Source organism: Lynx canadensis, chromosome A2 (genome assembly GCF_007474595.2).
Source record: "Lynx canadensis isolate LIC74 chromosome A2, mLynCan4.pri.v2, whole genome shotgun sequence".
NCBI classification, from domain to species: Eukaryota; Metazoa; Chordata; class Mammalia; order Carnivora; family Felidae; genus Lynx; species Lynx canadensis.
Genome location: NC_044304.2, coordinates 114,710,038 through 114,732,956, shown reverse-complemented (window position 1 = coordinate 114,732,956; position 22,919 = coordinate 114,710,038). Strand labels below are relative to the sequence as shown.

The window sequence follows — 22,919 nt, the reverse complement described above, 5'->3', positions numbered from 1 at the left end:
AGTACTAAGTTATTTGTTTCATTGCTGAAATTGTTCCAGCTTTGGCCATTGGATATTCCTTTAGGTTGGCCCAATATTTTGAAGTGTAAAATGGCTCTGACCAAATGTTTGAGAATAGCTCATCTAGGTTATGATCATAGGATTGAGTAGCTGAGGCAGGGAAGAAGACAGTGTTGTTGGAGATTTTTAGGGATTAAGAGTTCAGGGTGTGAGAAAATAATCACCAAGAATTTAAGTCTGAGTAGTTTGAAAGAGGGACAGTGAGTCAGAGCTAAGGTCATTTACAAATGAAGGGGAGGGATAGTGGTGGGATTGATTGATAGATGGCAGCTACAGGAGTTTCAGGGTAATGTTGGGTGGATATTTTAAAAAGAGAGAGGGAGAATGATCTGGAATGATAATAAGGAGGAAGAAGGACACTTATTTTACCTCTAGGCCCAGTGGTTTCTTCCAGGGCTACGTGAGGAAAAGCAGCCACTCTGAGAAGATCACAGGGAAAGCAGTGTCTTTAGAGAAGAACCAGGCTTCGTGTTAGAATAAGAAGAAAGAGACAGAGAATTGTTGAAGATGTAGAGGATTTGGCTGCTAACAGATTGTTAATTTCAGAAGGCACAGTGAAAGAATCTCCTTCCAGAATTAAGATGGGATGGGAGATGGCGGTAAAACAGAGTGTACAAGAGTTATAAACCTTAGTGTGTGAAGGCAGAGTGTAACCTGGGAGTGGTAGCTTCTTGTGGTTCCCAATTTAAACAGGAATCAGGGATGAAGGGAATAATGACTTTGGTTTTGGTAGACCAGAGGCAGATAGTGGTGGTGAGGCTGTGAAAGTTTCAAGGATAAGGAGGTATTTTGAGGCCTCTCTTTTGAGTTCTACAGAAGAAGGCTCAAGTTTTACTTGAGCTTGCATGCCTGTGAAACACGTGAGGATACAGATGAACTCAGGTATGCAGTTGAGGTCTCCCATTTGATCTCTTGTCAAGTGGAAGATAAGAGGTCTGGCTATTTGGTGTTACTATTGTATAATATACACACAGAAAAATGTGCAAATCAGTGTTAAGCTTGGTGAATTTTCACTAAATGAAAATTTAGTAACTGGCCCCTACATCAAGAAGCAGAATATTACTAGAACCCAAGAAATAACTCCCTCAGGGGAACCATTATCCTAACTTTTTTTTTTTTTTAATTTACATCCAAGTTAGTTAGCATATAGTACAACAATGATTTCGGGGGTAGATTCCTTAATGCCCCTTACCCATTTAGCCCATCCCCCCTCCCACAACCCCTCCAGCAATCCTCTGTTTGTTCTCCATATGTAAGAGTCTCTTATGTTTTGTCCCCCTCCCTGTTTTTATATTATTTTTGCTTCCCTTCCCTTGGGTTCATCTGTTCTGTGTCTTAAAGTCCTCATATGAGTGAAGTCATATGATTTTTGTCTTTCTCTGACTAATTTTGCTTAGCATAATACCCTGTAGTTCCATCCACGTAGTTGCAAATGGCAAGATTTCATTCTTTTTGATTACCGAGTAATACTCCATTGTATATATGTACCGTATCTTCTTTATCCATTCATCCATCAATGGACTTTGGGCTCTTTCCATACTTTCGCTATTGTTGATAGTGCTGCTATAAACATGGGGGTGCACGTGCCCCTTCGAAACAGCATACCTGTATCCCTTGGATAAATACCTAGTAGTGCGATTGCTGAATCATAGGGTAGTTCTATTTTTAGTTTTTTGAGGAACCTCCATACTGTTTTCCAGAGTGCATTATCCTAACTTTTAACACAATCGATTAGTTTTGCCTGTTTTTGAAGTGTATGCAAATGTAGTTACAGAGCATGTACTCTTTCGTCTGCCTTCTTTTCCCCAACATTGTGACACTGATATAATTATAGTTTTCTTACTGTCGTTGTATAGAACTCCATGTGGTATATTTATCCATTCTACTCTTGATGAACATTTGGTTTGTTTCTAGTTTTAAACTGTTTACAAAAACTGCTGCTCTGAGAATTCCTAACTAAGCACATCTTTCAGAAAACGTATATCCACATTTCTCTAGGGTATATATATATATTTTTTTTAAATTTTTTTTTCAACATTTATTTATTTTTGGGACAGAGAGAGACAGAGCATGAACGGGGGAGGGGCAGAGAGAGAGGGAGACACAGAATCGGAAACAGGCTCCAGGCTCTGAGCCATCAGCCCAGAGCCTGACGCGGGGCTCGAACTCACGGACCGCGAGATCATGACCTGGCTGAAGTCGGACGTTTAACCGACTGCGCCACCCAGGGGCCCCTCTCTAGGGTATATTTTTATGAGTGGAATTGTTGGTCTGTGGAAGATGCATTTGTTCAAGTTCAGAAGATATTGTCAAAGAGTTTTCCAAGATATTGTACCAATTTATATCCATACCAGCTCTTATGAATATTCTGTTTGCTCCATATCTTTTTTCAACACTTGGGATTTTTGTTTTTCATTCTAGCCACACTTGCAAGTGTGTGTGTGTGTGTGTGTGTGTGTGTGTGTGTGTGTGTGTGTGTTGAACACCTTTCATATGTTAGGTTTTTCATTTGGGTAACTGTTATGCTTGTTTTTCCTATTGGATTATCTGCCTTTTTCTTACTAATTTGAGTTCTGTATATGAGACTTCTGTTAGATATATGAAATGCAAATATCATCTCCCACCCTTTGGCTTTGTCTTTTCATTCTCTTAGTGGTAACTTGATGAACAGAAGTTCTTCCCTTCCCCCCATCCCCAAACCCCACCAGCTTTATTGAAGTGTGATTGACAAATAAAAGGTGTATGTATTTAAGGTATCAATATTTTGATATGCCACAATCAAGCTAATTAATATATCCATTACCTCACTTAGTTATCTTTGTGTGTGTGTGTGGTGAGAGCACTTAAGAGCTACTCTCTCAGCAAATTTCAAATATACATTTTCAACTGTAGTTACCATGCTGTATGTACATTAGATCCCCAGGACTTATCTTGTGACTGAAAATGTACATCTTTTGACCAACATCTCCCCATTGCCCCCACCTCCGTAGCCCCTGGATACCATCATTTTACTCTCTGTTAACTATGAGTTTGACTTTTTAAGCCTTTACATATAAGTGAAATATTGGAGTATTTATCTTTCTGTGCCTGATTTATTTCACCTAGCATAATGTCCTCCAGGTTCACCCATTTTGTCACAAATGGCAGGATTGCCTTTTTAAGGCTGAATAGTATTTCATTGTGCACTGCATTTTCTTTATTCATTCATTTGTTGACAAACAGAAGTTCTTAATTTAATGAAGTCTAATTTATTTTTTTAATTGCTTTATGAACAGTGCTTTTGTGCTTCTTGTTTAAGAAACCTTTGACTACTCTAAGGTTATGAATGTATTCTCTTATGTTTTTCTCCAAATGCTTTTTGTTTTACCTTTTTCACTTAAATCTAAGATCCAACTGGAACTGATTTTTGCATGTGGTATGAACTACTAGGTCATGGTTCTCCATATGTATGTGTGTATATATATATGTATATATATATATGGAATGAAACAGGGTGGCCAGAAAAATATTATAATTATATAATTATATAATATAACATATAATTATATAATATTATATATATTATATTATTTGATATATATATATTTTTTTCCTGGCCACCCTGTTTCATTCCATTTATTCTTTTTGGCCCTTTTGATAATACACACTGGCTTAACTACTATAATGTTTGTTAAATTTTCTAGTAAACCTTGATGTTTAGAAGTTCAAGTCCTGTAGCTCTGTTGTTCTTCAAGATTGCTTGAGTATTCTTGATAGTCAAATCCCTCTTGATTCCTTTCAACCTTTTAAAAATTAATTTTAACGGGGCGCCTGGGTGGTGCAGTCGGTTAAGCGTCCGACTTCAGCCAGGTCACGATCTCGCGGTCCGTGAGTTCGAGCCCCGCGTCAGGCTCTGGGCTGATGGCTCGGAGTCTGAAGCCTGTTTCCGATTCTGTGTCTCCCTCTCTCTCTGCCCCTCCCCCGTTCATGCTCTGTCTCTCTCTGTCCCCCCCAAAAAAAAAAAAAATTAATTTTAACTAGGGAGTTGTTTTGAATTTTTGTAAAAATTTCACCTCCCCAATTCTCTGTAATTTGATGTAACATCGTTTTATTTGTGATAATTTTCTATCTTAATTTACTAAGTAAACAATGAATCAATACAAAAGAAAACATGTGTATTTAAATTTACTTTCCTTCATTTTGCTTCACAAATAAGTATAATGTAACAAGATAAAAATAAAAATGCAGAAATAAAATAAGGATAAGAGTATAATATAAAACGAGAGATAAGATTAATTCAGGCCTGCTTTTTTGTATACAGAGTTAGGGCAGAAACTGTAACTCCCATTTTATTAGAGTCAAAGCAAAGAGAATCAGTTATGAGATTCACAGTATCCATATGTAAAAGCAAACCAGTTACCCTAAAGGAGAGTTTTTCCTAGTCGTAAAAACTGAAGATGTGAATTTTCTCCTTTTTTGGATTTTAAAGGTGATAACATGTGAGATAGCAGTGTTTTTGGTAACATTTGGGACACAGTTCCAAAGCCCAATTTATCTGAATGGACAGTTCTATAAAATCAGTAATATGGTACAAATTTTGCATAGTATTTAAAGCCTTATTGCCAGGTACTGTAATAAGTGCTTTTATTTGCATTTTTCATTTAATCATAACCCTTGACCGTAGGTGCTATGGTTATCTGTATTTCACACATGAAAAAATTAAGGTAAATAACTTGCCTAAGGTTCTACTACAAATAAGTAATAGAATCAAGATTAAGTTTCGGGCAATTATACCTCTATTTCTATTACATGATTATGCTGATAAAAATTAAGTCTCATGCAGGATTTGTGCCTGAATTAGGGGTTTAGGAAATTCAGATAGAGCTAAGATTTTCTTCAAGAAACAGTTTCTAGGTCTACGTTCATATAGATGGGTGAAGAAAACAACATTGTATTTTCACAGCAATTTTGCTTGAGCTAAATTTGTTTTGCATGTTCTTTAGCTTCTTTTTTCCCCTTATTTTTACTTAACTAAATCCCAATCTGAATAACTATTGTTGAATGTGATCATTATCTTGAATATTATCACTTTTACTCTTGTTTTATGAGTATTAAGCTTTCAGGGAGCCAATTGGCTTGCCTAAATAGATCGTAAAGAATCAAAATATAAGCAAATTAAATTACTAAACTGCTTTGTACAAAGTCAGTTTTGTAGCATGTCTTTTTTTTTTTTAATTTTTTTTTCAACGTTTTTTATTTATTTTTGGGACAGAGCGAGACAGAGCATGAACGGGGGAGGGGCAGAGAGAGAAGGAGACACAGCATCGGAAACAGGCTCCAGGCTCTGAGCCATCAGCCCAGAGCCCGACGCGGGGCTCGAACCCACGGACCGTGAGATCGTGACCTGGCTGAAGTCGGACGCTTAACCGACTGCGCCACCCAGGCGCCCCTTTAGCATGTCTTTTTATATTTTTGCAGTTTTAAATTATTTTCTGAAATTTTCTTAAGATGCATGATATTTTGGAATTATTTCGTTGAAACTGGGGGAAAGTATTCAGTATGTTTTGCAGCTGGCATTCCTAAAGGCTGAATGAACATTGCAGAGCCAATTTAATTATGTTGTGATATTTATACTTTTGTTATAATTCTTGCATTTGAATACTTGTTTGTGCACATTGTTTTGAAGTGAGCCTACTAATTTATGTTTGAATCTGCCTTAATTTCACAAAGAAGAAGTAACACAATTTTATAGGATTAGTTCTATTCATAGTAATCTAAAAATAAAATATATTACAAATTTTAACATTTTCTATGTTAACTTTCAGGTTGGAGGTCTAGAACAGATGTGGAAAGATGTTCACTTCAGAGAAAGGGGTTGTGGAGGAATGGTTGTCAGAGTTTAAGGTAATATTTACTGTCTCAATATAATAATTATACTTCAAAGAAGTTCTGTCTGGGGTTTAAATCACAGTGGCTTTTTAAAAAAATATTTTATTTTACTTTTTGTAATTTTTATTCTTTTTAATGACTGAAAGGCTAAATATCTATGGAAGCAGAAATATGTTCCAACAAATCTTAATAGGGAATTATTTATACATAGTAGTTTTTTCTAGGAAATCAATTCCTTTTTTTCTCCCAAGTGGTTAAAAGATTTTGTTTTCTCCTTTTCACAGCAACACCACAAAGAATGGTTAAAGTTTCTGATTATTAATGTTACCCTTTCTAACCACCATCAAAAATTCAGTGTTTAAATGTTTCTCCCAGTTTAGAGGGCAAAGGGAGTGGGCATGATCAACAATGAGAAGATGGAAAGATATTTGCCCACCTTTCTACCAATGGATTCTTCTCTAGCTGGTTAACTTTTGTTTTCTTGTCTTATGAAGTTTTCTCTGTAATTGCAAAAATTGTGTTCTTTAACCAGTTAATTACCTTCTCCTTGTCCTCTGGGTCTTGTTACACATAATTATGTGAACTTCATGATCATGAACCAGAGGAATGAAGAGTTTTTAATGCAACTATCAATTTTTTGTCTAGCCTAATGAGCCCACCACTTTCTGGGACAGATGTATTGTCTGACAAAGTCAGACTTAATTGGCTTGTTTCAGTGAAGGAGACTGCAACAGGCACTATATGGCCAACTTACCAAACAGAAGAAAAGACAAAATTATTATAGTATTTGGAGGAAGGGTGAAATTCAGATGAAAAATTAAAAAAAATTTTTTTTTTAATGTTTATTTATTTTTGAGAGAGACAGAGAGAGGGAGAGAGCAGGAACAGGGGAGGAGCAGAGACAGGGGAGACACAGAATCTGAAGCAGGCTCCAGGCTCTTAGCTGTCAGCACGGAGTCTGACACGCGGCTTGAACTCACAAACCGTCAGATCGTGACCTGAGCTGAAGTCGGACACTTAACTGACTGAGCCACCCAGGGGCCCCTAGATGAAATTTAAATGGAGTAGTGTTTTGATGGGCTTAACACAAAGCAGAGCTGTGTGTAATGGAGTTAAAATCTGGTATGGACTTCAGAGTGGACCCAGGATCATGTTGTCTTGGAAACTACACAGTTAACATCCATGTGGAATGTTGTGTTCAGAAACCCCTTATATGAAGCTCTGCACCTTGACTAGAAATCAAGCCTGCTTCTCTGTTTCAAGGTGACTTAGATCCTTCAGGAAAGAGTGGATGTTTCATTCTTACTGATATATGTTTAAACAGCAACGTTTTTGATATCTATGATTTTAGATAACAAGGCTTCTCAGTGAATAAGGATATAGCTAGTCACTCAAAAAAGGGAGGTTGTTATGACACTTTAGCTGCAGTGTGTCCTTGAGAGAAGTGGTGTTTCCTGTTAATTTTGCAGCTGGTCTTATCAGTCATTATTATCTCATCCTGACAAATGTCTGGGCAGATTTTTACTTTGTAATTTATTATAGTCATGAGTTGAGTATCCTTCTACAGATCCCCTAAATCATCATAACGTGAGGTAGAATCTTATAAAAGTGCACTGTATATAGTGTGTTCTACATATTTTAATAATTTGATTACATTTTGTATGTGCTTTTTTTCCCTGCAGATGTTGTTTTTGTGAGTAACTATTCAAGGTTTTAAGCTTTTTTTGCTTTTTATTTAATTTGGTTCATTATACCATGATTTTTTTTTGACAGTTGATGGAAATTGTCAAATTTAAAAGTTGAGTACTATTAAGGATTCTTATGTTTGATAATGAAGTCAAATTTGCAAAAGCAGATATAGCCAATTAGCCATTTTTTAATATGGAAGTTGTGGAAAAAGGGCCTGTTAAAGGATGGTATAGGGGAGGGGTCAGCTGTTAAGGCAAGTAATTGAAAATCATGACTGATTTCTTACCTTCCTGCCTGTTTGTTTATTCCCTTCCCCTCCTGGCTTGGATACATAGCACCCTAGTGAGTGTAGCAGTGAAGAGTAAGGTAAAGGGGCAGTGCAGCAGTATGGGCAACACTATGCCCTAGTGCTTGAAGAAGTGGGTAGCTAGGGTGGTGGGTTGCAGAGGTGACATGTAGAAGACTCAACCAGAGGGGTTACATTGGTAGGTTGGTTACTCTGAGTAAATAAATAAATATATGGAGGATAATGGGAGTTAGGTTTCTCAGTGTCTGAGAAAGGAATTAGAAACATGGAATGGGGAATGGCAAGAAAGAACCTTAAGGTGTTAGATTGGAATTGTAAGAATCAGTATGACTCATGGATCTAAATATGTATGTGATATCATTATACATGTATATCCGTATGTAAATGCATACATATATTTCCCAGGTTTGTTCACTGGGAGGGCTGAGAAACAATGACAGTTACACCCCAGTAGTAATGAGTATACTATGCACCCAGATCTTATTTTCTAAGTACCATTTTCCACTAAAAGAAAGTAGGATGTGAATAAAGTATTATCTAAATAATATTTTATCTATATAGTGTATTAGTGAGTAGTGCTATTTTATCAAAATTTTTATAAGTTTAATTCAAGGATAAAGAAACTTTTCCATTGGGAGGATGGGAGTAAAATCCTGGGCCCTATGAATTAAAAAGTAATTTAATTCAATTTTCTTCTAACCCCCAAGATTAAATTTACCCAATTTCCAGTCAATTTAACTCAGTAAATGTTTTAAATTATTGTCAAGTCTGTATTATAGCTAGTTAAGAAGACATTTTCTGTTTCTTGGTTAATTTGGTAAGCATTCCTGAAAATTATTTTGAATGTTATTCTGAATTGTGTTCATGTATGTTGAATTCAGCTCTGTTTATGTTTAATGAAGAGATTAAGGTTATCAGGCAAAATCAGCAGCATATTAAAGGTAATAAAAGGTAGAAAAGTACTTGAGAACGTATCTCTTAAAAGTATTTTGTCTTTTGAAATGATTTGTAATGTTAATTACATATTTTGGTTAAAATAAGAAAGGAAGTTTGGATGTGCACATATATATATATAGAGAGAGAGAGAGAGAGAGGGAGAGGGAGAGGGAGAGGGAGAGGGAGAGGGAGAGGGAGAGGGAGAGGCAAAGAGAGAGGGAGAGAATGAGAGGGAAAAGGAGGGGGGTATTGAGGGAGAGAAGGGGTTGGAGGAGAAAGCCTTTGCTTGGTTGTTGAATTTAATAACCATGGTACTATTAAAGCTAAGATCATCAGATTGATAAAGTAGTACAAGGCACATTGGGCTGAGAAGTCAGAAACCGTTTGATCTAATCATAATTATTCTGCTGTGTGGTTTTATGATGTTGGAAAAATCACATAACTTTTTTGGGTTTCAATATCCTCATCAGAAAAAGTGAGTGGGTGGTCTGTGAAGATGATTTTAGTTTTACATTGTTCCATGGTCACAGTTTGAACTCCCAACCTAACTTCATTCACTATGCTCTCAAATGCACAAAGACAACACAATTTGTTGTGTGAAAAAAAAAATTTTTTTTGCCTTTGGAAAAACTTTTCAGTATATACTCTAGCTATAGGCCCTCATTAGTATTCTCTTTATATACCAACAAAGTGATTCGATTTGAGACTTCATTATTTTAATATTTTCTGAATCATTCAGTTTTTATCTTTTCAAAGATTGATTTGTAAAGTATTAACTTTCAGATTGTATTGTGTCTTCCTTAATGCTATGTGTAGATTTATCTAGCAGAATTCTAGACTGCTAATTTTTCAATTTTCTGGTAGTCACTGAATCTCAAAATCTAGTCTTATGTGTAATGTTGTTGAACAGAGTTGTTTTATTTATTGGTCTCCATCCATCTGTCTATCTTCATTAATTCTCTTCTACCCAACCCATATCACCTCCTTACGTTTTTAAAAAGCCATCTGCCAAATGATACTTTAGTATGAAGCATCTGTCTTCTTCAACTTTTGCCAAGACTAATTTCCCATTACTTTTTTTTTTTTTTTTTTGTCTTCTGACAAAAATTCTGCCTTCTGAAAAGTGAGAAAACTTAGCTGGTATTTAAGAAGGCCGGTACCTTTGAACTAGTACAGTGCAAGAAAATTCAAAGGTTTGCTATAGTAGTACTTAAGTCCACTAGGCATGGTTAGATCTTAAGTTTTTCAAAACACTGTTTATAAACACAGAAATTATATTTTCTCCCCTTCTATAGACAAAAGTAGCTTTTCCCACATTCACAAAATGAAATAACGACAGACTTGTGCACTAAGTTTTCGAAGACACTTCCTCTCATTTAGCAGCACAGTGTCCTGGGTCCAGGATATTTTCTGGAGTTTGTCTCTTCAGAGAAGAGCTATCCTTTTGTCTTTGGCTGTTTCACAGACAATGTTTTATTTCATGAAGGTTAATTGGTACATAAATTGAAAATTATAATGAACATTTTTAATGAATGTTCCAGTTTTAGCCTAAATAGTATATGTAACATTATAATAATCTTTCTATTTACTAATCATTTTTAAAATTTATATTTCAATTCACTCCATTTTAGATTTTATAGTTAGACATACACATCTATATAATAGTGTATTTTATGTATATAGTTCAGATTCATTTCCATTCAGGGGGTTAGAAATCTGTTATTTATAGGGATGCCTGGGTGGCTCATTCGTTTAAGCATCTGACTTCTGCTCAGGTCAGGATCTCATGGTTAATGGGTTCAGCCCCACACTTGGCTCTGCGCTGACAGTTCAGAGCCTGGAGCCTGCTTTGGATTCTGTGTCTCCCTCTTTCTCTGCCCTCCCCCGCTCACACCCTGTCTCTCTCAAAAATGAACAAACATATTAAAAAAAACTTAAAAAAAAAAAAGAAATCTGTTGTTTATTTGACCGTTACTCCCTTTTATATAAATTCCCCTAGTGTAAGGTTACTCTTGATCAAATAACGGAAATGGAATGTTGCCTGGAGATCTTTTGTTACTTGCTTTTGAAATATTGAAGAATGCCCTAATCTCCTCTTTATGTAAGCAATTGCAGTGAAACTTTCTTTTTTTACTCTGGAGAATGGTGGAAGGTTTCCAGACAGTTCATATTTACTTACTGTTCTGGTAAACAAAACTATCTTATTGAATTAAAAAAAGAATCTATTCATTTATATATCTTCAGATGTAATGTGACCTATTTTTAAAGAATCTACTGAAGTGTAAATAGTGGCAGTGTTTATTCTCATTTTGTTCATCTATACTAAATCCCTTCAGCGGAGGTTTGAGTATGAGGCCTTGTGCTGAGTGCTGTGGATGGAGAGATAATAAGATAGTTTTTGCCCTTAAGGAACTCATGGTAAAGTAAAAATGAATCATATATCCTTAGTACAAACATTTATGCTGTTTAATTTTCAGTGTCTGTTTATGCACATGTACATGTATATGCACTAATCATAACTTTTAAATTATTAAATACTAGGAGATGGGACAAATAAGAAATAGTATATACCGTGGAATGACTATTAGCAATATCCTGAGACACTGTATCTACTGCAAGATTAACATTTGTTGACTGATTAATTGAGGTAATTTGCATGAGAAAAAATAATGACTTGGAGACAGATATTAAGGAAGAGGTATACTCTAGAAGGGTAGGTTTTTGTCATTTGTTATAATGAAGTGTTTTTTGTTTTGTTTTGTTTTTTTCAGATTTCCCTAGTACTTTTACCCCAAACCGTCTGATACTGGAGTTTGATCTCTTCCCATTCCTTTCTGGTCATGGTGTCTTTTCTGAATGGGTGGTACTGGCAAGCTGTAATTAGTTGTCCATATTTTATTTTATTTTTATTTTATTTTTTAATGTTTTTATTTATTTTTGAGACAGAGAGACAGAGCGTGAGCAGGGGAGGGGCAGAGAGAGAGGGAGACACAGAATCCCAAGTAGGCTCCGGGATCTGAGCTGTCAGCACAGAGCCCGATGCGGGGCTCAAACCCACGGACTGCGAGATCATGACCTGAGCCGAAGTCGGACGCTTAACTGACTGAGCCACCCAGGCGCCCCTAGTTATCCATATTTTAAATGGCATTAGGAAAATTAGTTTGCTGGTAGTATGGCTATCTTTTTCACCAGTTCTGAGAAGTCTAAAATTTGCCCCCAACTCTGTTAATTGAACAGCCTTATCTAAGTTAACAGTCACCATATATAACTCAGGAGTTACTTTGGTAGATAATCTTTGGCTTTAAGGTTTGAAACATTAGATCCATACACAACGTGTTTATTAAGAGGTAGGATCAATACCACTAATGAGATTTTGAATTTGTATGATACTACAAAAAATATATCTCTAGCTTTACATATGTTTTGTATTCTCATTTCTAACCCCAAACTGTTCAATCAAAGATGAAGTGTTAATGTTAATTTTTATCCTTGTTGATGACAAGAAAATTAAATATGTTTTTTGTTGAGATATATTTCACATAACATAAAATTCATTGTTTTAGGCTGAAAATATAGTGGTTTTTAGTATAGTCACAATGTTATGCAACTAACACCAGCATCTAATTCCACCACCGCAAAAGGAAATTCCATACCTGTCAGTCACTCCAAATCTCCCCCACCCCCCAACCTCTGGTAACAAGTAATGTACTTTCTATTTATGGATTTGCCTATTATGGATATTTCATAAAAATAAATTTTTTTTAATTTGTTTAGACACTACCAGAAACATCTTTATCAAATTATGCCACAAATTTGAAAGACAAGAGTTCTTTAGTTTCATCTCTGTATAAAGTTATCCAGGAGCCACAAAGTGAGGTAAGTACTCTTATAGTTTATTGTGCTTGTAGTATTCAATTGATTGATTTTTAATTTTTTATTGTGAAATATCACATATATATAAAAGAATTAGAAAAAGTATATGTTTAAAGAACTTTAATATATATTGTGGATTGTTTATCTGATTACATTTGGGAAGTGGTGTAGAGGGGATGAGAGTAGAATACGGTATTTTCAAAAAAATGGTTGAATAATAAAAAAAAAGAACTATAATAAAATGAACTTCACTGTACCATCCCCTAGGCCAAGAAGTAGATTATTACTATATTCTAAAAGCCATCTCTGAACATGTTCCTCCTCTTCTTTCTTTCTATCTATCTATCTATCTATTTATCTTGCTAGAGGTAGCCTAGAAAGTCAGCGTCATTATATGTCTTTGTTCATTCAGCAAATATTTGTATGCTCACTATAAACCAGCTTTAATGTTAGGCAATAGAAAATCAAAGAGTAGTAACACATGGTCTTTATCTTGAAAGAGGAAAAGGAGAGAAAATAAGTAAATACATGCTTTCAAGGGAATGCTTAGATGCATATGCATAAGTTTTCCAAATATGTAATGTGAAAGGACATTCTAAGCTGTTGGAATAGTATATGGAGGGCTGAGAAAATGCAAAACACTCAAGGAATGGCAAGCAGTTTTGTCTGGCTGATGTTTCTCTGTGCTTCCTTCTTTTCTCTTGCCCCCACCCCCCGCCCCCATTTCCTTCTCTTTTTTTAGAAAGAAAATTTAGTTTGAAGGTGGTAAAATGATTTATACTTCAGATTCTGGTGCTTGTAAATCCCACTATTCATAATAGAATAGAAACGGATTGGAAGTAGTGTGGACAATAAAAGGCATGGCATTTGGAAAATAGCAAATAGGCTAATGCAATAGTAAACAAGAGAATAAGACTGGTGGTACTGAACTGAAGCTGGAAAGATTGGTTTAGGTCATAACCATGGTGAGCCTTGAACTCCATCATAAACAATTTAGACTTTTGTACTGAAGGTATGACTTGATCAGATTATTGTTTCAGGAAGGTGGCTATGTGGAGGATAGATAGGAGAATGGAAAAATTGGAAGCAAGACTAGGGTACTAGGATAATAGCCTAGGAGGAAGCTGTTAAGAATGGAAAGAGGTGGAATAGAGGGGAGGGATACGAGGAATGTAATTCTTTTTGTACACAAGTTTGGTAGATGACATGGCAGCTCTGACACCACTAGTCTTATTACTTGATGGTAAAATAACTTATACCCTGGAGTCCAGTCCTGTGTGGATCTATGTGCCTTTTGGATTAACCTTCCAAAACTAGAGCCTGTTGTTATTTGAGTAGTTAACCTCTTCAGGAAGGAGGTCTGGAAATCCCAGCTTCTACTGATTATGCTATAAAGTGCATCACGACTGTTATGTGCAAAAGACAAGACTGGGGTGAAATTGACAAACCCCAAACTTGACCTGGAAAAACTGAATAGAATAATCACATTTTTCTTGTTCTTTCCTTTTTGCCAAAGCTCTTTAATTTGTATAACATGTATAGGTAGCTTGTTTTCTTGAAGGGTTTTAGTTTTCAAAGTATTTCGGTGGATGCTATTTTAAGGTTTTCCATGTGCAAGAATTATTTCACCAAACAGAGTAAGTATAGGTATAGCTTAATTTTTTTAATAAATGAAATCTTGTTTCTAATTTACTGCTTTATATTTTGAAATTACCCTGTGATGAAGGTTGATTTAACCAGGCTACGTTGGATATAGTTTGTAAGGTAAATTTCTGATAGACTAGTTTGGTTCATAGCATTTCTTTCATTCAAAGTAAATACAACTCTTAGGGTTCAGAGCAGTATTTCTCAAAGTATTTGTGGTGAAGGACCAGTTTTTAAAAAAATTTCAGTCTGTTGCAGACTAATAAGTGTACCTAGTGCACATGATTAACATGAAACTCACATCATATGTGAGGTACCACATAAATTTGATAACCCCTAACTGATCTATACTATATCCTGTTAAGTAAGTTTGCTGATCACCAACTTGGATGGTGAAGCAATATCAAGTTGCTATAAAAGTCTCTTAATGTTTCCTCTTAATTTCTGTATTTACATTGTTTCCTCTCAATTACTGATAACATTTGTGGCTGGTCTTCAGTCCATGGGCCATGCTTTTAGAATCACTAATTTAGGAGATTTTGCATTTAAGTTTGTTTTATGTTTTTAGCCAGATTTATGTGGTGAAGATAGTGTGTATTCTGTATTCTTAAAACCCAACTCAATCTTAAAAAAATATATTTAGAAGGGCTTCTAAAATACAACAGTGTAATCTATTCGAACATCATAACCCTCCTTTTTCTCTTTAGAATATTTTGTATCCTAATTTGGAAATATTCCCAAAATGTTGATATCATTCATTGTCTTTTGGCATTTTTGAAATTTGGAACATTGGTTTGGGTGTTATTTGAAGTTTAGCAAATTTGGTATTTGGATTTTAGTAATAGTACTTTTTCATTATTTAGTTTAATTCATTAAGTATTTTTTGAACCCATAAATGTTCCAGAAATCACTTAGAAATGTAGCAGTGAACAAAATGGACTAAATTCTTTTTTTTAGGTTTATTTATTTTGAGAGAAAGAGAGAGAGAGAGAGAGAGAGAGAGAGAGAGAGAAAACACATGCAACAAGTGGGGGAGGGGCAGAGAGAGAGGGAGAGAGAGAAAATCCCAAACAGACCTTGCACTGTCAGCTCAGAGTCCAACGCAGGGCAGGGCCCATTCCCCTGCAATGTGAGATCATGACCTGAGCTGAGATCAAGAGTCCTACGCTTAACCAACTAAGCCACCCAAGTGCCCCAAAATAGACTAAGTTCTTGACCTTCTGCATCAGAACTTTTAGGTGAGATAGACGTTATGCAAATACCTAAATGTATAATACAGTGTCAATTAGTGATAAAATTATGAAGATAAAGTGGAGTAGGTAAAGTATGTGTTGAGACTCAGGAGCTCTTGGTTGAATCAGGTCTGAATGAATTAGGGGGAGAACATAAAAACTAGGGGCAAGAATTTTCCAGGAGAGGGAATAGTAAATGCAAAGACCCTGAGATAGGAATATGTGTTATATTCAAGAAATTGTAGAAGCAGTTTATGGGTACAATGCAGTTTGCTTGACTGGTGTATGTATCTATCTAATCTATCTATTTCTTTAAAGTGGGCTTGAACTCAGCAACACTGAGATCAAGACCTGAGCTGAGATCAAGAGTCAGACACTTAACCGACTGAGCCACCCAGGAGCCCCTTGACTGATCCTTTTAATTGCTGTAACTTTAAGAAAGGCATAGGGGCGCCTGGATGGCTCAGTCGGTTAAGCATCCGACTTCAACTCAGGTCACCTCTCGCTCTCCGTGAGTTTGAGCCCCGCGTCGGGCTCTGGGCTGAGGGCTCAGAGCCTGGAGCCTGCTTTGGATTCTATGTCTCCCTCTCTCTCTGCCTCTCCCCTGTTCATGCTCTGTCTCTCTCTGTCTCAAAAATAAATAAACGTTAAAAAAGAAAAAAAAAGAAAGGCATATGATTAGAGGCTAACAGAGCTCAAGTCTGTTATGAAGCCAGCTATTTTTTGAGTCACAGAAAGTCTGGTGTTCTAGGCATAGGGAGCCCAAAGTATGGAGAGATCAGTTCAGTGGCTATTGGCACCTGAATAGTGGTGTCCTTCCAACTTCTATATTTTTTCCTACCTATGTGCCTCATTAATAGTTCAATGTAAAAAATGTGCAAGATTTTCTTGTAAATATATGTAAACTTAACTCTTTCCTAACTTCTATCTCTGCTTTAGTCATTCAAAGGCATTTTTTTTTTAGTATTTAAAATAAATGTTTACTTATTTTGAGAGAGAGGGAGGGGGAGCACAGGCATGAGCGGAGGAGGGGCAGAGAGACAGAGGGAGAGAGAGGGAGAGCGAGAGAGAGGGAGAGAGGGAGAGAGAGAGAGAGAGAGTCCCAAGCAGACTGTGCTGTCAGCTCAGAACCCAGTGTGGGGCTCAGTCCCATGAACTGTGAGATCATTACCTGAGCTGAAATCAAGAGTCAGATGCTTAACCTACTGAGCCACCCAGAGGCATTTTTATGTCACATTTCTATTACCATTAGAAATGTCTCTTAGGAGGGACTCCTGGGTGGTTCAGTCAGTTAAGCATATGACTCTTGATCTCAGCTCAGGTCTTGATCTCAGGGTCATGAGTTCAAGCCCCGTGCTATGGCTCTACACTGGGTGTGGAACCTAGAAGAAAAAGAAAGAAAGAAAGAAAGAAAGAAAGAAAGAAAGAAAGAAAGAAAGAAAGAAAGAAAGAAAGAAAGAGAAAGAAAGAAAGAAAGAAAGAAAGAGGGAGGGCGGAAGGAAGGAAGGAAGGAAGGAAGGAAGAAAGAAAATCTCTCTTAGGATACAGACTTCTTATCTAAAAATAGATTTTTGTAAAAATTTCATTTGTAACTTGTTTTAGAATTCAGAATATATTTTAGAATGGTAACAAGGTTATGATTAGATTCTCATTAGATCCATAAAAAGCCCATTTAACACCTGAAAATATACTTGAGGTACAGTTCTTAATAGTACTGTAAAATCCACCCACCAAATAGAACAATATATCCATGAGAAAATACATACAAAAATTCAAACCAAACACTAGTAACATAGCATGTTCTAATGCTCCATTACTTGTCTCAAATATATTCAAGTTAGATAAGCCAAATACTACCTATATTTCATACATTATGTATCTTTCTATTCTTTTCTGATATTTTTCAGGTATGTTTGTAAAGGAGTCAAAAAGTGTTGGCTGCAGTTCTGAGCTTTGTGAGCTGCATAATTTTGGTCATATTAGATGGCCTCTTTGTCTCAATTTCCATGTAGAAAGTATGGATAATGATATTCTACCTTACAATGTTGTGGGAATTGAATAGGTTCAAGTGCTTTGAAAGTGCTTTGCAAGTTATAAAACATTGCACAGATAATTGGTATTTCTCTCTCTCTTGGTTTGATACACATAATTTCATTTAATCTCATTGCAGTATCATAATTTCTCCACCCCATTGAATCTGTCTTCATTTGGTTATGCTTTCGTAAAGCAAAAGCCCTTTTAATTTTGGATTTTAAATTGGTTATAAGGTCTTTGGAGGGTGTTCTGATTAAAATTTATTTATGTGTTCATGCAGATTATTGAATAAATTTTTAACATAAGATTTTATAATTTTGCAGATACTTGTTAGATTATATCAATTGATTTAACCAAAACACTCCTAGGTATTTAGAGATGACGGATGTTCTACAATAATACAAGATTATTGACACTGGCCCACAAAGAAATTTTAAAAACTCCCCCCTGAAAGCTAAACATCTCCCTACCAGTTTTTCTTTTTGCCTGCTACCCCAACCCAATTATTCCAGATTTCTACCTTGAAAACTTCTCTTGCTATGTATGAGTAGGGTTACTTTGCCTCTAACCTTCCAGTTTCCTGTTACCCTTGTCATACCACAGTGGACACCTGTTGCCCTCTAACAACCATTTTGAGAGTGAAAAAAAATACTCCTTAACTGTCAAGAAGTTAGATAATTTTTCAGTAGGAAAGACTAGTTTGACTTAATGTTCATTAAAGTGTAAATTTTGCTATACCTTGTTATAAATAATACTGACTTTAATTATACCCAGTATACATTACATATTTAGCATATTTGAAATCATAACATCTACTGTAAATTAGTTTCTGTTTATTATAATTACTGGAAGTAGAAAATCAGTTTAGTAAATTGACTTAAATCTATTGCCTAAGTTAGCAAAATGGATGAACTATAGTCCATTGAAAATATAATAGCTTGATGCTTTGAAAAATCAGTATCCTGTGACATATTTAAGACTTGTGTGTGATCATTGTATATGCTTTCAGGTAATACTTACATATGAGTCACTTATGTTAACTTTCTGATTAAAAAAATGTCTATGATATAGATACAGTCAGCTCTATTGACTGGGTAATGCTGGCATGTGGTGGGAGAGGAATAGGTTATAAATAACTTTAAATCATGTTTCAAACAAAATGGCAGCAATGTTTAGATTATCCAGGGGCAATTAACCATGGTTACAATAGGGATCTAGATTTAGGGGTGCAGTAATTATTCAGCCACTCCACACACATAGCTGTCGTATGCTGCCTAATTATAAGCTCAGGAGGGTGATGTGATGATAACTACCTAGGATTCCCATTTCAATTTCTCCATCCCAGTAGCCAATCATGTATATATTGGCATGTTTTATCAGGAAGTAGGATATTAAGGATATTAAGGAAGAAACTTCTTATAGCCTAGCTATTTAAAAAAAATTTTTTTTTACATTTATTTATTTTTGAGAAACAGAGTGAGACAGAGCGTGAGCAGGGGAGGGGCAAAGAGAGAGAGAGGGAGACACAGAATCTGAAGCAGCTCCAGGCTCTGAGCAAGTGGTCAGCACAGAGCCTGATGTGGGGCTCGAACCCACGAACTGTGAGATCATGACCTGAGCCAAAGTCGGACGCTCAACCGACTGAGCCACCCAGGAGCCCTAGCCTAGCTATTTTAATAAGTTAAAAAGATATGGTTTAAATACCAATACTACTTTAGAATTATAGGATATTTAAAAGTTTATTAAGTGCTTTCAAATACGTTTATTTTGAACTGTTTGACCTTCCACTAGAAGTAAACTTTCAAAGGTTTGCTAAATAGCTTAACAGTGAATAGTTTTGCTTCCAAAAAAATGAAAACATTTATGTATTTCAGTAATTACCAACAAGGAAAAACCATTTATATTTCATATGTCAGTGTCTATTCAAATGCAGTAGAACCCTTGAATTAACACTTGGTCTTTTTTCCAGTTGCTAGAACCCGTCTGTCACCAGCTCTTTGAATTCTATCGCAGTGGAGAAGAGCAGTTGCTTCGATTTACACTGCAGTTTCTTCCAGAATTGATTTGGTGCTACCTTGCAGTCTCAGCCAGCAGAAATGTGCATAGCAGTGGATGTATCGAAGCTCTTCTTCTAGGGGTTTACAATTTGGTTTGTATTTAATGTAGTTAACAAGTGTTTGCCAAAAGCAGATCTATAACTTTTATAGCAAGCGTGAAGACATAATAGCAACTACTTTTCATTTTAGTGAAGCTAGTATTTGTTTTTCATACATCAAATGACTCCTATCTCATTCTCCTAAAAATAACTTTATTGAGGTTGAAGGCTATACAGGCATACATATAACTATGTAAATATATTTTTTGGAGTTGATTGAAGACTGAAAATCAGACCATTTCAGTTCTTTTATAGAGGTATCTCAAAATATCAGTGTTGAATTTTTTTTTTTAATTTTTTTTAACGTTTATTTTTGAGACAGAGAGAGAGACAGAGCATGAACGGGGGAGGGGCAGAGAGAGAGGGAGACACAGAATTGGAAGCAGGCTCCAGGCTCTGGGCCATCAGCCCAGAGCCCGACGCGGGGCTCGAACTCATGGACCGCGAGATCATGACCTGAGCTGAAGGCGGACGCTTAACTGACTGAGCCACCCAGGCGCCCTGAATTTTTTTAAACTTAAAATCTATGGTCTATAAATTGTCTGTTAGTGACCTTCACAAAAAGCTTGGGAAAAAAGATCTAGTCTAATATGTGCCACTAACAATTTCATAAAATCTGGACAATCACCAGAGTTCAAACCATTGATTTAACATAGTTTGCATTACTCTTTGTTTATTAATCAATATGATATTCTACATATTTAAGATTTGTACTTTCTTAAAAAAAATTTTTTTTTCAACGTTTATTTATTTTTGGGACAGAGAGAGACAGAGCATGAACGGGGGAGGGGCAGAGAGAGAGGGAGACACAGAATCGGAAACAGGCTCCAGGCTCTGAGCCATCAGCCCAGAGCCTGACGCGGGGCTCGAACTCACGGACCATGAAATCGTGACCTGGCTGAAGTCGGACGCTTAACTGACTGCGCCACCCAGGCGCCCCAAGATTTGTACTTTCTTAAAAAGAAATTAAAGGGCCTTTTCTTGACCTATTTCATAACTATGTTAATGGATTTAGAAAATGTGACTTTTCACATGAGAAAAATCAGTGATTATTAAGACACTACATATCTCTATTTCAGCCTTCCTTAAAACTGTGTTCCTTATATCTTTCTTGTACCTTGTATCTTTCTTTACTTATATCTTACTTGTATCTTAAAAAGGAAGGTTAACTCCTGTTGTTTATAAATAATTGATCATTGATTGTCTTAATTTATGATTTTAGTCAACTTTAAAATTCCTTTCCTCTCAGATCTTTTTTTTTCAGACTAACAGTTTAAAGTTAGCTCTTAAACTTATGTGTAAAAAATAAATATTTTAAGTTTTTTTTCACTTTTATAGGAAATAGTTGACAAACAGGGACATAGCAAAGTATTGAGTTTTACGATTCCGTCTTTATCCAAACCATCTGTATATCATGAAGTAAGTAATATTTTATCAAAGTAAATTTTTTAGTTCTAAGATTTGAAGGTGTTATAAATTAGGGTCTGGTTATTGAGGCAAAAAAAAAAAAAGATTGATTTATTAGTACCTTAAAAAGTGTAAAACAAAAAAAAAACAAAAAAAAAAAAAAACAAACAAACAAAAAAAAAAGTGTAAAACACCACACAAAGTATTTACTATACCCAAAGTGAAATGAGAACTCAGTATCATAAAGCTTTAAAATCTGATTACAAGAAAGCTATCAAAAATAATCATTTTGAAGTATTTTCTCTTCTGATCAATAAAACTAGTCTAATATTTTTGTGTGTGGCAGTTGTGTATTTCTGGGGTAGAATTTTTTAATTAAGTTTTTATTTTAATTCACCAGTGGTGAGGTAGACTTTTTGAAAGTAAATTATTTTATTTCTATTTGTGGTTTGTATTTTAATTATTTGTGAAATATTTGAGCAGAAAATTTAGTATGCAGTTGGAATATTTTTAAGACATATGATGTTCGTGGCCATCATTCTTAGTGGTGCATATATTCTTAATATCACATTTTCAACAGAATGGCTTTTTTTTCTTTATTCAAATGTCTCTCCTTTAGCCTTCCAGCATTGGGTCCATGGCTCTGACTGAGAGTGCGCTATCCCAGCATGGTTTGTCGAAAGTTGTGTACAGTGGACCTCACCCCCAAAGGGAGATGCTGACAGCACAGAATAGGTATACTGTGGAGACATAACCCGCTATTCTAATCCACCACACTGGTTTTTAAAAAATTATTTCAGTAGATTTATAGGTAATCTTTAATGAGTTGTATGTAACAGGTTTTGTTGTTGTTGTTGTTGTTGTTTTAAATATTGGGTCATTTTATACAAGGGAAAAACATGCTTTCCTAATTTGTTATTTTGTACTTGGATTCGGATGTCATCTGGAACACTGAAATTTTGAGATCATTTTCAGATGACTGTTACTTGGGAAGTCTTTTTTCTTTTTAGTTTTGTATTGTTACTGGTATAATTATATTGTATAAGTCTGTTCTGTAATATAGTATTTTTCCCCAATGCCTGCTAAATTATGATTGACTTCTTGGAATTCTAAAAATTTATAAATATTCTTTTGGTTTATCTTTAGGTTTGAAGTATTGACATTCCTTTTGTTGTGTTACAATGCTGCCTTAACCTATATGCCCAGTGTTTCTCTTCAATCATTGTGTCAGATTTGTTCAAGGTAAATAAAAATTCAAATGTTTTTAATATTCAAATATATGAATCTAGGATTGCTAGTTTGTTACATATCTAACTTATTTTTGTTTTGTTTAATCATTTGTTTAAAACATTCGAGAAGTTAATATGAAGCTTAGCCTAGTCAACACATAGAAAGCTCCCTATAAATGAAGTTCCAAAAAACATAACGAAGAGGGTAAAGCTGAATAACATTGCAATGGAATATTTAATCAGGTATTATTCTATATAATTAAAAGGATGGAACTGTTATGACCTTTTGATTTTTGACATGTGGCTGGTTTCTGTTTTGTTTGTTACTTTGTTTTTATTAATTTTATTGTGCTCTGATTTGGTATCAAGAAATAAGTAAGAGATACTAGTTTTTAAACTCTCCTTGTTAAAAAAAAAAAAAATAGTTGAGCCAAGGGTTGCTTAAATAAATTATGACAGTCCTTAGGTAGACTATACAAACATTT

General features: G+C 35.4%; 1 protein-coding gene across 2 annotated transcripts in view; it reads left to right on the top strand.

Moving 5' to 3' along the window:
- FAM126A (family with sequence similarity 126 member A) overlaps positions 1–22,919 on the top strand; it is a 105,666-nt gene that overhangs the window by 46,215 nt on the left and 36,532 nt on the right. For both annotated transcript variants that reach the window (XM_030308091.1, XM_030308092.2), the window contains exons 2-7: positions 5,865–5,943; positions 12,635–12,736; positions 19,613–19,792; positions 21,137–21,217; positions 21,825–21,940; positions 22,352–22,447. In XM_030308091.1, the coding sequence (XP_030163951.1) occupies positions 5,893–5,943; positions 12,635–12,736; positions 19,613–19,792; positions 21,137–21,217; positions 21,825–21,940; positions 22,352–22,447 (626 nt within the window). In that variant the 5' untranslated portion in view covers positions 5,865–5,892. The remainder of the gene's footprint in view (positions 1–5,864; positions 5,944–12,634; positions 12,737–19,612; positions 19,793–21,136; positions 21,218–21,824; positions 21,941–22,351; positions 22,448–22,919) is intronic.